Consider the following 16,002-nt stretch of genomic DNA (forward strand, 5'->3'; position numbering starts at 1 on the left):
TTGTAAGATCTTAAGTCTATTAAATATAAGTTTCTCATATATCAAAAATATTATTCATATATTATTCACAGATCATTCATTATTTTCTAAAATGAATCACATGTTCTAATGAACTTAGTCAAGAAGGTAAATCTATCTTCTGAATATCTATCTATATATATAAAGCTGTCTTTATAATTGGAAGAATCAAAGCAGAGCTAAAGCTACAGTATCCAAATTTTTTCTATAAACTCAAACTGTTCCAAAGGTTTTGGCCTATAACTGATTTCCCCTCTAGATTTTTGCATAACCAGTATTCGGAATATTATTTTTAATAATATAAAACTTTTTTTCAAGTTTTAGAGCAATCAAATTTATATTAATACCATATTTTTAGAGCAATCAAGTTTATATTAATACCAAATTTTTCTCTCTGCAACAACAGCGCCAACTGAAATGAACGTTCTTTTTATTTCGACTTTATTTTTGCCTTTTTTCCTGGCTGCGCCGCCTGTTAAAATGAAAAACGATGATGATGCCGCCGCCGCTGCCAACAATAACAACGCAGCAATGAGTGGAGCACTAAAATCCCAGTAACAACGGACGGAGAAAAACCGGCAAAATTGTTCATTGGCAGGCAAACACAGGCAGAGGCAGAGGGTCCAGGGGATATGGGTTGGGGGTACGGGGAAAGGCTGGGCCATGTGGCTCAGGGGGCTTTTGGGTTCGCAATAGCATTCGCATTTCGCATGCCGGTACTCGGTGTTCGGGGTTCGAGGAGTTGAGGCCCAAAAGCCCCAACCGTGTGCACTGCACCACAGACAATTTCGGGCCGCATTAAATGAATGCAGCAGTTGTGCTGCTGCTGCTGTCTGCCTGGCCCGCAAATTTCAGATGCTGATAGGCATGAAGATAGTCATGCCAATTGCCCACATAGAGAGGGAATATGACGCAGAACAGTCTTGAAATAAGTTTATAAACTAGGACACGTCGATATGCACGGGTATACAGCACATATGCTCTTGAAAATCAATGGAAATGGTAATGGAAATGCCAGTGGATACTTAAATAACACGCCATATAAAAGGTGTGTTTACTGTTTACAGCCAAACGGTTAAAAGCCATCAGTAGTTGAATATTTTTGCTGGCAGTTGGCTTTTGTTCTGCAGCACACGGTGAATTTAAAGCGGCTTACAAAATGCAATACGAAATCGACCAGCTTAAATAACAACGTTCGAGTAGAGGGACTTCCCCCAACTTTGGAACGGCTTAAAATGAGTGTTGGCTGCGGCTGATTACAGTTTTGCGTTCGTTTTTCGGTTGATTTCTGTTTGAATTGGCCTGAAACGCGGATTTAACCTTGCAACACCCAATTATAATGTAAGGAAAAACCGATTGGCTTGATTTTGTAATCTAATTGGAGTGCAATAGTTGGAAAATATTTTTAAATTGATTTTGGTTAGGTATCCCAGTCTGTAATTCAATACAATTATGGTTTAGAAAAATATAAGGTGTCCTAACTTCAAAATATAAATCAAGGGAAACTATTTTTTGAACAAAATATTAAGTTTTGGAAATGTATTCCAGAAATGTAGAATATTAATGGTTTTTCTTTAACATTTGAGGAAGTCTTTTTGGTTTTCGGCAGAGTTTTGAAGAAGTAGCATCCATGAAACCCTAGACCTTTTGCAAATCAGTCAGTTTTCTTGCCAAAGAGATGGATCGATAGCGACTAAAGAGGACCTGAGTTGATGAATCGCCGGTTCGAAATGAGAGTACACATAAAATGTAAACAACCCGCTAAACAACAACAACATCAGCAACGACGACGCGAAGGAGATGGAGGTAAAGCAAGAACAAGAACAACAATGACCTTGGCATTGACCCAAATATATGGTAACAGACGCTTTGTGTGTGATCTTGAGTGTAGTCATGCGAGTGTGTTGGTTGCATATACATGCCACATACCAAATACAAGGGGAATGGAGGGGGAAAAGACCAAAATACGAAATAAAGAAATGGTAAGGGGCACAGGAGGATTGTCGACCGAGCGGGGAGTGGGGGGGCAGGGGGTTCATGGGGGTGGAGCAGGGGCTGCGGGTGGGGGTATCCACGACAGCCGCGGACATGCTGAATGAATAAATGGGGTACAAAGCAAACGCACACACCCGCGGGCACTTCACATGCACAGCTGCGTCCAAAATAATAATACTAGGGGTCTATACTAATGTTTTTTAATAATACCTTCTTGCATATCAAAGATATCCAAGGGTGGTAACCAATCACATACCATCAAACTGGCTTACCTATTCAAATATAAATAACCATTTTTTGGAAAACCCTCTTATTTTGATCCATCAAAAACCATCCACTGGATATTGTTCAGCAAATAACGAAATCCACAAATGGTGATGACACGTGCATAAACGATCTCAAAAACAGGGGGTGGGGCACAAACAACCAGACTGTCGGCATTGCGAAAAATAAACCAAAAGACAAAAGGGGGAAAATGCCGCCGCCGAAAGAAATAGTAATCAAAACAAAATAAAAATCATTAAAATTCATAAAAACAAATCAAGACAACCGACGACAACAACAACGATAAGGCTAAAAGCAATTTTAAAAGTTAAGGTAAAGGGGCGTCGTCAAGAGGATGGGATGCGATAGCGGTGGTTCAAGTTCAAGGGAAAAGCGGGAGGTGTTTAGGTAAAAATATAAAAAAAAAAAAAAACAAGAGTGAAAAAATCATACAAAACCCACACAAAATATAAAGAGCCAAAGGGCAGGAAAAGCCGGCGGAGAGTAATCTCAACCCAAAAATGAGTGCGAATACCAGGGTGGGGGTACGAGTAGGGGTATGAGTACCAGTATGAGTACGACTACGGGTTCCACCATGGCCAGGCATAAACATTTGACCTGAACAACTTTTGTAGACTGCCTGCCTCTTGTTGGGCAAGGTGGCACACGACTGAAGAGGGGGATTTGTATTGGGGTACGTTTTTAGGGTGGGGGATTCGAAATGGGTATGGGAATGGGAATCGCAGGTAAAGAGTGCGACGCCAACGTAGACGTATGTGTGACGTCACGAGTCAAGTTCACGTGCTGTTCACGCAGCACAGTTTATTGACCCACTTTCGATGTGTATTATCTAGAAAAGCTGCCAACACGAGTCGTGAATGGGATCGAAGGAGGTAGGGGGGTTACTACTGGGTGGTCGTCCCACGGCAAAACATCCAATGAATGTGCAAATAGCAAATGTGCTTGCCCATATAAAGCCGTTATTATCATAACATACTATGGGTAAATATACAACTACCCCCGATTAGAGCTGATTCATTGTGGCTTCTTCTTTGAACAAGTACTTTCGTTATTCAATAGAGGAGGTATGTTACATATACACTACTGTCATACTACTGCCATATAGTAGTTTATAATGCATCTACAAGATGTTGTTTTCGAAGACTGAAGATAACTTGGACAAACTCTCTAAGCCTCACGCCTAATTTTACTTGCTAATATTTCTGTATTACATAAAACAGCCCAGCTGTTAGATGATCTAACTTAGATTTGCTTATCTCTGCTTGTTAAGAGGCTACATATATCTTCTTTGGGATTCCGTTTTAAGAAGTTTTCCTCATATGTAAGTCCAAATGGAAGACCTTTTCTGTTCGCGACAAGTATTACTCATAGTGCTTCAATTTTCCAGAAGATAGTACTTTTTCCTCTAGAATCTACTTCCCGAAGTGATTGTGAATCTCTTACCTGGTGCGGCGAGGGCGACGCCTGCGAGGGTTGAGGTGATGGACTGGGCGCATGGCCAGGACTGCTGCTGGGCGGCGGTCCGCCGGCGGTGACATGTGGCGGTGGTGGCGGCTGCTGCTGCAGTGGCGGCACATGGTGCGGGGAGGCGGGCGGCAAGGGATGTCCGGGACCGGGGCTGGGCGAGGACCCACCTGGCCAAGGTCGATTCGGTTCGGGATACTGCACAAGGACATCACGAACGTTATATGGTTAATTCTAACTCTTGAAAAAAAAGGTACTCTCACCTGGTGCGTCGAGTAGGCAGTTCGATGGTTGGGTCCGCTCGCCGGCAGTCCCGGCGGTGTGGGATAGCGTTGCGGGTACGGCGAATATTGAGATGTTGGCGGTGTGTTTTGCTGCGGCGGCTGCTGTCCGGCGCCAGGAGGAGGTCCGCCCGGCACAGGACCGCCGGGCTGCTGTCCCGCCTGCTGTTGTTGCTGCTGCTGCTGCTGTTGTTGTTGCTGCTGCTGTTGCTGCTGCTGCGGCGAACTAGGATAGGAACCTGAATTTTGACCGTGAGCTGGCGGATAGGGTGACTGACCCCTGGAAGTGTTTGTCTGTGGGTGGAAAAACAAAATGGGATCAATAAAAGCCAAAGGAGACTCATAAATATCTAATGGTTGTCAAAGTTTAACCCTTTGCATACACTTAGGGAACCCATCCTTAATGCTGAGATACTTTTCTAAGTCAGTTTATTAATACAAACAATGTTCTATTATAAGTTTAAAATTTCTGAGCCTGTGGATGTGATATTTAAAGCCATTATAAAAAATTAAATAAATCAGCTCGCCAATAAATATTGTATGTGCAATTTTCTAACAATTTGAGGATGTGTCACGTGGGTCCTTAGAGGGTTAAATTGTTGGTGCGACAGGGATGGCAGATGGGTTTTTAATTACAGACATCTCGCTCTGTCTCTTTCTATCCCTCTCTCTCTCTCTGTCGCTCTTTGACTCTCTATTTATATCCTCCCACACTCTTCTCCACTGCAATTCATCAATTATTTGCGCTTGGCTCCGCCGATGTATTTTCGTCTGTGTGCGAACAGTGCACATTCCATTTTATTGTATATATCATTTTAATCGATATTCCACAACCGATTCCCGTAAATGCGCGCACAAATACACACCCTCGTGCTCATGTGTGTGTTCGGTTCGGCACAGTGGATGTCCTCGGATTAGGACACTCTCTGCATTGGAAATTTCCAGCAATTAATATTCGATTGTGCAGCTGGGAAGGAAAACTAGACGATAATTGGAAATGACCCCGGCGACTGCACAAGTGCCCCTAATTATTTGGCGCCCACTGTAGCGTGTGTGTGTGTGTACACTGCACAATATTTAAGGGTAGGGGTGAAAGGAGCGACATCGACGCACCCTCGGGTGTGCTGTCACTTGACAGTCACAAATGCGCAGATTAAAAAGAGACAGTTCAAAAAATATGCTGCCAAAGGAACCTAAATGCTGGCAATAAAAAGTTGAAATATTTACCACTATAACGGCAAAAACACCCACACATTCGCTTAAACAATGCAGGGCAGAATGATAGTTGTAGTGATTGCACTTATCAAGTATGTCCTAACTTAACTCGGGAACTATGAAGTAGATCCTCAAAAAACTTTTGTAAAATGTGTATTATTAATAGATTTACAAATATCGATCATATGTGTATAAATAAATGTTAAGACTTCTAATTTACGGAAGTTCAAATACCACAGGATCTCTTATAGATGTCGTTAATAACTAAGAATCTTAGCAAAATTCCACAATGCTATACAGGCGACCTGAACTGTGCATGTCCTCTCCAATCAGTTCAAATTACGACGCTCTGTCCTGAAGGAGGACGCATTACTGGTGGGGCTGGGATGCGGACAGTCGATTGCCTGCCACTCCTGGCTCTAGCTCCTGCTCCTGGATCTCCCCCCTCAGCACCAGCACCAGAGGAAGAAATCCACTTGAGTGGAATATAAAGTGAAACTTACGGACGCACATACATGTGCATGTGCAGAGGCGGCCAGGACAGACCAGGGTAGACCCGACCAGGCCAAGCCAACGACAAAGTTGCAACAAAGTCAGGGGAAAAGGAGCTTCGAGACGGAGAAGACACCTCTTGCTGCGGTACGTGGCCTGTGCTCGGCACAGACAACTGGAGCAGGACGAGCAAAAACCAGGCAAGGCAAGGAAAGGCAAGGCATGCCTTGTGCCATGTGCAAGTGGAAGTGCCTGTGTGTGGGAAAGAGCTTTGGATGCCATTAATGAAAGGATTTTCAACTTGACGTGGTGCGACAAGGCGGACCAAGTCGCAGCACACAGCACAGAGCACATAGCACACAGCACAGCGACCGTCTGACATGGCAAGTGGAGAGGCGCTTGGCAAGCTCACAGACTTTCAGTTCGCCCTCGCAAACACAAAACCCCACAGCGGCGTACACACAAATGTAGCTGGGCAACAACAACAGCGCTGCGAATGCCACAGCCCGGAGTAAAATGTGGCAATAAATCTAATGGAAACTCACAGCAATGAGGGAACGAACCGGAGAACCAACCGGCAAGAGTGCTGCCAGCTCAGCTACTTTTACGGCAAATTTGGCTATAATATTTATCAAATATCAATGGGTGGTTTTAAAAACCCCTTATTAAATTTATTTTTAACCTCAATGCAAGCTTACAATAATTGGAGAATTTATTTTATTTAAATGGATTTTTCCAAAGGAAGTTATTAAAAAATGGTGTAAACTGTTATGGTTTTTTATGGTTACCAATGGTAGGTGAGTGGTTCTCAAACAGCTGTATAACCAAGCCTGATATTTGCCGTTGCTTTGCTTGGTTATATGTACATGTGAAATTAAATTTAAGTGGCTAATAATAGAAATGCCGCGAGTACAGTAGTGGAAACAGTTATAAAACATGTGCCGAAATCAACGTAAAATATTATATCATATCATATCAAAATACCATGAAATATATAATCGTATTATTATAACCATTCAATTTTACAGTCCTAGTTAAGAAAGGTAAGTTTACATTTTTTATTTTTTTGGAATAGAAAGTAGTTTTATGGTATATCGTAAAATATGGTACAAGACTTTTGATCATAGTAAACCCATATCAAGCAAATATGACTATTCTAGAGGTTTTTTTTTATATTACAAACTCTATAAGCGTTATCCAAGTCTAAAAATATTTCCATATTTCCATAAGACAACACTGCTATCAACACAGCTTAGTTGGCCTGGCCAAAGGTACGGAATGGTAAGGTAAGGAAAGGCATCTCAAGGCAAGGAAGCCAGAGCTGTATAGCCAGAAACAGAAACGTAGACAGAACCAGAACCAGGGAACCAGGGGCCAAAGCCAGATCCCGTCGTTCGGGCAACGAGGACAACGACAACAACAACTACAACAATCGACAACGACGACGGTCGGTCGGTCGTTCAGTTCAGTTTGGGTCGGTCCACTGCAGGGTGACAGGAAACATGAATGGATGGTTTTCGTGCTCCGCTGTGTGCGTGTGTATCTGTGTGCGGAGCGAACGAGCGAGGCAACGAGAAATAAAGTTAAAAAAAAAAAGGAAAAAAAAAGAAAAAGGGAAAACTCATCATGGATGAAAATCAAAAGCAGAAACGGCAACGGCGGGTAGAAGCTGAAGTGGAATTTGAATTAATGCAGCAAGGGTCGTACGGTGGCACAAACAGACAGGCACACACATACAATGAGTGTAACGAACGAATGACGGTTGGAACGAACGTCGGTCGGAATTAAGTTCGGGGAAATCGGGATCAGAGGCATGGAGGGGGTTCCACTGAACGGCCTGATGGTGGTTCTGAGTTCTGTTCTGAATTCTGGGCTCTGAGTTCGGGGTTCGGGGTTCCGAGCTCTGAGTTACGAGTTCGGGGTCTGATGGTGGTAGGTTTTCCAGCTAAAAGCCGGCTACATGTATTATAATATCGCGGGAACAAAAACAAAGCGCAGCAGCCAAGGGAGTGGTCCTGGTCCTGGTCCTGTTTGCTCTCCTCTCCTCTGTACCCTCTCCTATCCTGATCCTGGGTTTATAATTTCATAACGAACAGACACAGATACATACACATACACACCCACGGGTGGAAGGCGATTGCATATAAATTGTGCGAAGGGAAAAACGTGGTAAATGCGATTTCGTGGCAGTAAAGGTAAAGCCGGCAGTTGTAAGGGTTGTATGAGGAGGTGGAAGAGGGTGGTATAGTATGGTATAGCAGAGTGAGTGGGTGGGGGGCGCACGGAATGGATGTCCCTGCAGGCTGCCCCTGCTGTTGCTGCCGGCAAATTGAATGGAGGAAGGCATTACGTGCACAACTCTCGGACGGGCGTAATTTTTAATACAATGTCGCACTCTCCACGCGCCCATTCACATTTGCAGCAGTTGCGGAAAGATAAACAAGGCTACCGAAATAAACCAATGCAGTCCCAGCCACCAACTGTCGCAAAATATTACGAACGAAATTTTGAGGGATTACTTCTTGGCCCCTGTTGTAATGCTATTTAATTAAATTGATTTTTGAAGGACTGTTGTTTCAATCAATTAGTCATTGTTTTTTAAGGAACCATACTATACTATTCCATTAACAGAACCTTAAATATTAATTTTTAAAATCATTACCTAGAAATGTTTCTATGGGGATGTCCTGAGAGATAGAGATATTATTAAAATGTTTGATGAGTTCTTTCAACGATGACCTCAATTTAATTTGAATGTACTAGATCTTAAGAATTTAGGTCCCTCTAGAAGAAGTTAACGAAGACAGAGTTATGTCTATGGATATTTCTGGCGTAATGAACATTTTGGCAACCAGTATAACAGATTTTTCAGTGGGATGAGTCTTGGAAGGGAGGCCAACAAGAAGGGCCTTTCCAAACGAAAGGCACAAAAAGGAGGCAGTCAGAAGGAAGAAGAAGAGGAAGAGCCACGGCAAGCAGGGACAATAACAGTTAAGGCAACGGTTTTGTGTGCTCCACTTTTTGTAGGTCAAACTTTAAAGGCACTCCAATACAGGCACGCCAACCCATACATGCGAAGAAACAGCATAAACAAGCCGGCACACAGACAGCAGTTCTCTCTCAAACAACAAGAAAAAAAAAAGGGAACGGAACAGAAAGCAAGAGGAGGGGGACTAGGAAGAAGGCCAAAAAGGAACAACAAAGACACAAACATAAAAGAGCGGTTAATGCAATGCCGTTTGCTTTCCCCAAAAAATAACAGACATGAAGACCCAAAGAATAAAAAGAGGCCTTAGCCTTTAAGCTCTTTAATATATGCCAAAAAGTGTTGTTGCTCTCCTTGTTGCACCTGTTGACCTCAAAGGAGAATCAAACGTCAAGGATATATGAGCAGCATAACGGGATGCAGCACACTTGCACTCAAAGAAAGAGATGGGTGTGGGTAAGTGGGCAAGTGGGCATGGGTGGGGGGTAGCGAGGGAGTGCGAGTGAGCCAAGTCATGTCATCATCATAGTCGAGCCCTCCTCCACCTCCTCTCTTTTGACTGTGCGCGGTTTCACTTGATTTTCATTTTTATTTTGTTTTGGTTTCTGCTTCCTCCACAGCTTGCCGGCTAACCCCTCCTCCTCCTCCTCCTTCTGCTACCCCAAAAGAGAGAGGGAGGGAGAGTCAGCTGTGACAACAACAAGTTTCTCTGTTATTGCCTTTGATTACGGTGCCTACTTGGCCATTGTTGTTGTTGCTGTTTCGGTTGTACCTCTATGTATGTACTGTATATTGTACATATGTATTTATTGCATGCACGCGTAAGTCACACTCTGCCGGCAATTTGATTTCTTTGTTTATGCACACAAGCCCGCCGAGCGAGACAAACAATCAAACACACATGACATTGGATAGCAGCGGTTTCTACACTCTTTTTTTTTATATTTTTTTTTTTTATCTCGCACTACCCACAAACACACACTCACTCACTTGCCCACAAACAAAAGCTCTCGAAGGTCGCATCACATCGCATCGCATCGCACATGTCTAACCCTAGCGGATCGCTTTGATTTGTGTGCTCACATAGATTTGTTTATATTTCTCTGGCTAATCGTCGGCATCAAAGTTCGTTGACTCGCATTCGAGACATTTCATCTACATCCGCACACCATTTGTGAAAATAAAAAAAAACTCGATCCCATTGCAGCGACATCGAACATTGAATATGCCAAAAGCAGAGCGATGACTAAACAGATACGGAATCGGGTCACCGATATCGGTTGATAAGGTTGCGGGGGGTAAGCCCCCACAAAACTACCTCACTACCCCAGCAATAAAACAATTAACCGGTTTCCGTATAAATCAAAACGTGAAATCGCATCACGTGCTCCATGGGAACAACAAACCAAACATTAAACAAAAAAGCCCACCTCAAGCGCATTATCGGTTGGACACAACTGATAGCAAAGAAACAATACCAGGGATTATAATGAAAACCAAAGCTTTTTGGTATATTATTGGGTTCTTTCACCCTGAATTTAGAAGGAGTAACTTGATGGTCAAGACGTATCAATACCTAGATTGTCTGAACAATCACCTATGGTAATAATATTATAATACATACAAAATACTACAATATACTATACAAGATACTATTTTGTTAGAAAATTCCATATATCCAGTTTGGTAATACATTAATGTTCCTCGTTCCTAGATGTATGCACTTATGCACTACATTTTGAGCTTCCTACGATTTAACCCATCTTGTTCCTCAGCACTTAGGATCCCCTATATTGTTTACTACGCAATTTGTAAAGTCAAGAACAAATAACCAAGTCAAAATAGGTATTGCATAGCATGTATCCGAAACCATACAATTTCTTACTTCTTATAGATATATTACTTTTGGAACTAATCAATGCAGCTTTAAACTTTTAAAGTTATTCCAATCAGATACGAGGCCAACAGCCGTCGATAAGGAGGGTTGACAAGAAGAGAAAAGAAACCCCCAAAACCTTTTTTTAGAAAAAATGTGAATGAATGGAATGCCTCAACATTTTTGTGTACGAAACTCTTTCTTGTTATTCCACTGCTTCTTCTTCATTTTACCGTTGCGGTGCGGCCTTTTGTTGTTATTGTTTTGCGGCGGCAAGTGCCGGTTCTTACTGTCCCTCTCCCTCTCCCTCACTCACCCGGCTTCACCCAACAGCAGCAGCAACAACAACACCCGGCACTTAAACAGCGAAATGTCAAGGGGTGGGGGGATATGCAGGAGGAGGAGAAGTGAACCAAGGGGGAGGGGCAGGCGAAAAAGGCGCGGAATCTCTGTACAATGTTTTTACGTTATGTGTGTCAGTGTGTCTGCTGCTTCTGCCCTTTTTTCATTTCTTCTTCCTTCGAGTGGGTCTTGGCAAATCTTCAGTGAACTGAATGAAGTGCGACCAAGGCGAAACCCTAAAAAGTAACAGTAAATATTGCAGCCTCCCTCCCACACACTCACATCCACACTCTGCCGCAAATACATGTGCACAAAACGTGACGAGCCCCTCTCCGTGGAATGAGTGGGCAGTGGGTGGGAGGAGAAGGGGCCGGGAGATAGCTAGCACAAAGCCACCAGCGACAACAACAAGAAACACATGCCGAGGAGGCCTGCACATGGAAATGCTCCAGTGTGTGTGAATGTGTGTGTGTGGGGTCGAGATGGAATCAAAATCAGTGTCAATGTCAAGACAGCTCTTAAAAAAAAAAAGAAGATATAAGGAAATCACTGGCGATAAGATTCACGGTACTCAGTTCCTAATTTATGGCCAAAGAAGAAGGTTGCCCCAGGCACCAAAGTGGTACCACCGCTGGTTATTGATAAAGTTTAACAACATACCATCCTTTTCTTGATGGAATATGTCTAATACATCATAAGTTTAACAACTTGAAGGTCCTATCCCAAAAGTTTTCAAATAATTCGGACAACTGGGTACTTTCTTTAAGACCAAAGTTCCAGTGAAACTGAACGACTGCACCATTTTGCTTTAAAGACTGATGCGGCTGTTGAAGTGAAACCGTATTTAAACTCAGTTCTGTCAAAAACTTTGAATATCTAAAACCAACTTATTTCTCAAGCCTAAACTATGTGATACCTAAACCTTTTTATAGAGAACCAATTAACAGGCTATCTATAGAAAATAGAAAAAATGTTCTCCAGGTTAAACTCGATTTCAAATCTTTGAATATAAGAATTGGAAAACGACACCTCATATTTTTCTAAGATATGATAAGCAACGCGTTGGTTGTACTAACTTCTTATATTTTTGGTAAACGATACAAAATTATGCAAAGTTTTTAATATTACCGAAAGGAAACCTCTTCATCCTCTAGATAAACAACTCTTATTTGTGGAGGAGAAACTCCTCATATGTAAGCCCATTTTATTTAGAGTCTACTTCCCGAATCCTATCAAGAAACCAAATGCCACAATTCGTCTAGAAAACTGCATTCCACTTAAAACACTTATCAAAAGGATTATCCTTGATACTATATACCATAACGCCTAGTAAAGTAGCTCCCGACTTGGAACCCTGGAACTTCACGATCCTATTAAGAAACCATATACCATATTTCATCTAGTAGACAAGCTTCCTAGGTGAAACCCCTAGAAAACCTTTATATTAAGAGGAGACTTTTGATACTATACACCCTATTAGTGTAGCTCCCCACTTGGAACCCTGGCAACCCATCTTCAGAGCCTACTTCACGATCCTATTAAGAAACCATATACCATATTTCATCTAGTAAACAAGCTTCCTAGATAAAACCCCTTGAAAACCTTTATATTAAGAGGAGATTTTTTGATACTATACACCCTATTAGTGTAGCTCCCCACTTGGAACCCCTGGTAACCCACTATCACTTACCGGTGGTGGTGTCCTGTACTGCTGCGACGGTCCCAGCTGCGGACTGTAGGGCCGTGGAGGCGGTGCCCAGCCGCCCTGCTGCGCCCCGTACGGCGATGGCTGGTGCTGCGGGGGCGGCGGTCCGTGTCCCGGGGGCGGTGGTCCGCCCCCTTGCTGCTGGGCAGCCGCCGCCGCCGCTGCCGCCGAAGCGGCCGCCTGTTGGGGATCGTAGGTGTTGGCATAGCGGTGCTGCGGCGGTGGCGGCGGATTCGAGGACTGCAGCAGCGAGTTCAGCGTGGGCGTGGGACCCTGCGGCGGCTGTCCGGGTATGTAACGCTGCTGCGGCGGACGATTGGGTGAGCCACCGGGTCCCGGCTGCTGAGGCGGTTGCTGCTGAGGATGTGGCTGCTGCTGCTGCTGTTGCTGTGGAGGCTTTCCACCGGGCAGCGGTTGGCCATAGCGATAGGGATCCATGTTGGGATCGGCGTGGTAGCGACCGTAGGCCGGATGAGGATGTGGCGGCGGCAGGTGGGCGTACTCCTCCTTGACGCCGGGCGCATGCTCAGGTGCTCCTCCGGGCGGCGGCGGGGCAGGTCCGCCGTGGTGCTGCTGCTGCTGCTGTTGTTGTTGCTGCTGCTGCTGCTGCTGCATGTGGGGCGGTGGCGGATGCTGCTGTTGCTGGTGCAGATGGTGATAGTGCATGACTGCAGCGGGATCCGGTCCTGGTGGTCCTCCAGGCGCGGATCCTGGGGGCGGTGGTGCGCCGTATGGATGTGGGGCAACATTTTGCTGTTGTTGCTGCTGCTGCTGCTGCTGTTGGATGCTGGGATCACTGCCATTGTTGCTATTGTTGTTGGGCGTGGGCGGACCCGAGGTGGGCGGTGTGGCACCACCACCAGGAGCCGCTCCAGCCGATGGGGGCGTGGCAGCGGGGGCAGGAGCGCCACCTTGCTGCTGCTGCGTTTGCGGCGACTTTATTTTCTCATTCATGGCTGCTCATCGGCTGCGCTGCTGCTGCTGGCTACTATGCTCCCGGCGATCGGATTTTCCCAGATTTGTGGCGGCTACTGATGGAGCACCGGTAACCACCAACAACAACAACGCTGACGCTGATGATGACGACGACGACTGCAGCGGCGAGTTTGAGGTTATGTTAGCTGCAAGTTATCAAAAACGGGGGATTAGCATTTGGCAAGGGGATCTAACCTATTGGGGGAGGGGAGGGTTTCTACGCTTCCTACATTTCACTGGGCCCAAATCGAGCGGGTTAAACATAAATAATTTGTACTCGTTCATGGGCTGTTGTGTATTGAAAAGTCCGCTACCAACACACACACACACACACTCGCACACATGCTCGCACCAATACCACACAACAACAATTTATTTTCTGCCGCGTACGGTGGGCAAAGCAAATCGCAGTGCGTTGACAACCCTGCCGCTGCCGCTCTCGCAGTTTGAGCGCAGCCACTAACTCGCTCTCGCTGGCATGCTCTTTCGCTCTCGCTCTCTCTCTCTTTTCACATTTGGCGGCTATACACGCACACGCCGTATCCCTTTCCGTCTCACTTGCACTTGCTAGCCAGCCAGGCAACATGCATACGCCGCTCTCGCTCGCTCTCTCGCTTTATTAGTTTCTCTGTGTGAAACGAATGAAACGGGCAGCACAGTAATGATTTTTTCGTAATTATTTTCTATGCCGATTTTTCGCGTTTACACAGCACTGGAATGGAATGGCCAAGGGGCACCGCTCTCAACTAAACTCACAATTCACATATGTATTTCTCAGATGCGGCAATTGTTTAACTTTTCTTTGTTTTTCAAGGGGAGGGGGGAAAAGCAGGGAGAAGTTGGGGAGTGGAGGCTGGGTCTAGCTAACTTTTGGGATTTATAAATAATTGCCGCGCCTGTGCTTGGCCGCGTTTGTTGCGTTGCGCGTTCACTTTTGCCGCTGCCCGTTTTCGTTTTTTGTTTCTTTACGTTCCTCGTTTCTCGATTCGATACGATTTTTGCGGTTTTTCGCCAAGTGTTGATGATGATGATGATGCAAGGATTCGACATCCAATCATTTGCATATGTATACACACACACTCACACACGCACTCGCACACACACACACAGCCTCCAAAGTGCATCGTCGAGAGGAGAGAGAGAAACTGAATTTTTCACTCGCCCTCGGGCGAAAGTCCGGCGGCAGATTGTTGTTGGCCAAGACGACTCAATATATATTTGGGGCCATGGCTTTGGTTTTGGTTTTTTGGGGCTTGGGGCTTTGCTTTTCTTAACCAGAAATCTACATACACGCACACCACTTACACATAGAAGAATATTCACGCATTGACGACCGTCCACAGACTGGCTATATATACTAAAAACGAACTCGCGTGAGAAGACAGGGACAGGGCAGCAAACTCGGTTATACGAACGGAACGAAATGAAACGATTCGAGTAGTAGTAGTGCAAGGCAAGTCTTGTCTGTCTGGCGTTCTTTTTTTTCTATCTTTTTCGTTTGCTTGGGGCGCTGTCAAAACGCTGCTGCGGCGGCCACAATCACACGCGGCTGATCGCCAGTTGGGCCCTGCACAGGCTGCACATACTTTTCACTTTTAATGCGCTGTATTTCACTTAATTTTCGAACAAATTCGCAGCATGACGACGAAGCGAGCCTGTACAAACGCGATAGTATCGATACAATATCCCCGTTTGCGATACCCTATCGGGGTTTGGTTTCGATAGCGCGGCATACATACATTCTGCTTGTTGCTTGGTATACCCTTTGAGATTGCTAAACTGTATTTGATTACATTTTTTCAATTTTCTCTCAGCCGATGTACTACATTCTGTTCGGCTTTTTAGTTTTTCAATTTGCGAGTATCGATACTTGGCAAGCAGCAACGCGAAAATGAGCCGAAATCGATAACGTTTCCTGTCAACCCTGGGACGCCATCATTATTGCGGTACTTTTATCGATGCTAGGTATCGATGTCAAACGATAGGCGATTGTTCGTAAAATATACCCTTATCGGCCGGATTATTTGTAATATTCGATATTTGACATTCGATGTCATTTCTGACATTCGAGGAATCCGCTAAATTTAAATATTTTTATAAATCCAACTTATATTAACTTACTTTTGCGGCCCTGGATTGAAATGGGAAGTGTTCGCTAGTTAATTATGGCCGCTGAATAAAACTCACTGCAATAGGCGGATTAAAAAACGCGTCGCGTCACCATTCGGTGCTGATAATAAAAATAATAATAATTAAAACTACTTAATATTTTAAAATTGCTTATGGAATAGTAATGGATTGTAGTGTTTGTACCAAATCAAAGCGACAAACCAGAAATTAATATTAACATTAGAAGAATATTCCTATC

General features: G+C 44.4%; 1 protein-coding gene across 6 annotated transcripts in view; it reads right to left on the reverse strand.

The window, feature by feature from the left end:
- The window catches only part of LOC119563323 (trithorax group protein osa), a 30,821-nt gene extending 15,509 nt beyond the window's left edge, over positions 1 to 15,312 (reverse strand). For 3 of the 6 annotated variants that reach the window (XM_037876661.1, XM_037876659.1, XM_037876662.1), the window contains exons 1-4: positions 14,940 to 15,305; positions 12,645 to 13,780; positions 4,026 to 4,337; positions 3,742 to 3,960 (exon numbers count right to left, since the gene is read on the reverse strand). In XM_037876661.1, coding sequence (XP_037732589.1) covers positions 3,742 to 3,960; positions 4,026 to 4,337; positions 12,645 to 13,613 — 1,500 coding nt within the window. In that variant the 5' untranslated portion in view covers positions 13,614 to 13,780; positions 14,940 to 15,305. Of the gene's footprint in view, positions 1 to 3,741; positions 3,961 to 4,025; positions 4,338 to 12,644; positions 13,781 to 14,939 lie in introns of all 6 variants that reach the window. The other 3 variants (XM_037876665.1, XM_037876660.1, XM_037876664.1) reach the window with 3 other exon arrangements.
- Between the last annotated feature and the right edge of the window lie 690 nt (positions 15,313 to 16,002).

The sequence above is a fragment of the Drosophila subpulchrella genome, chromosome 3R, assembly GCF_014743375.2.
Source record: "Drosophila subpulchrella strain 33 F10 #4 breed RU33 chromosome 3R, RU_Dsub_v1.1 Primary Assembly, whole genome shotgun sequence".
NCBI lineage: Eukaryota > Metazoa > Arthropoda > Insecta > Diptera > Drosophilidae > Drosophila > Drosophila subpulchrella.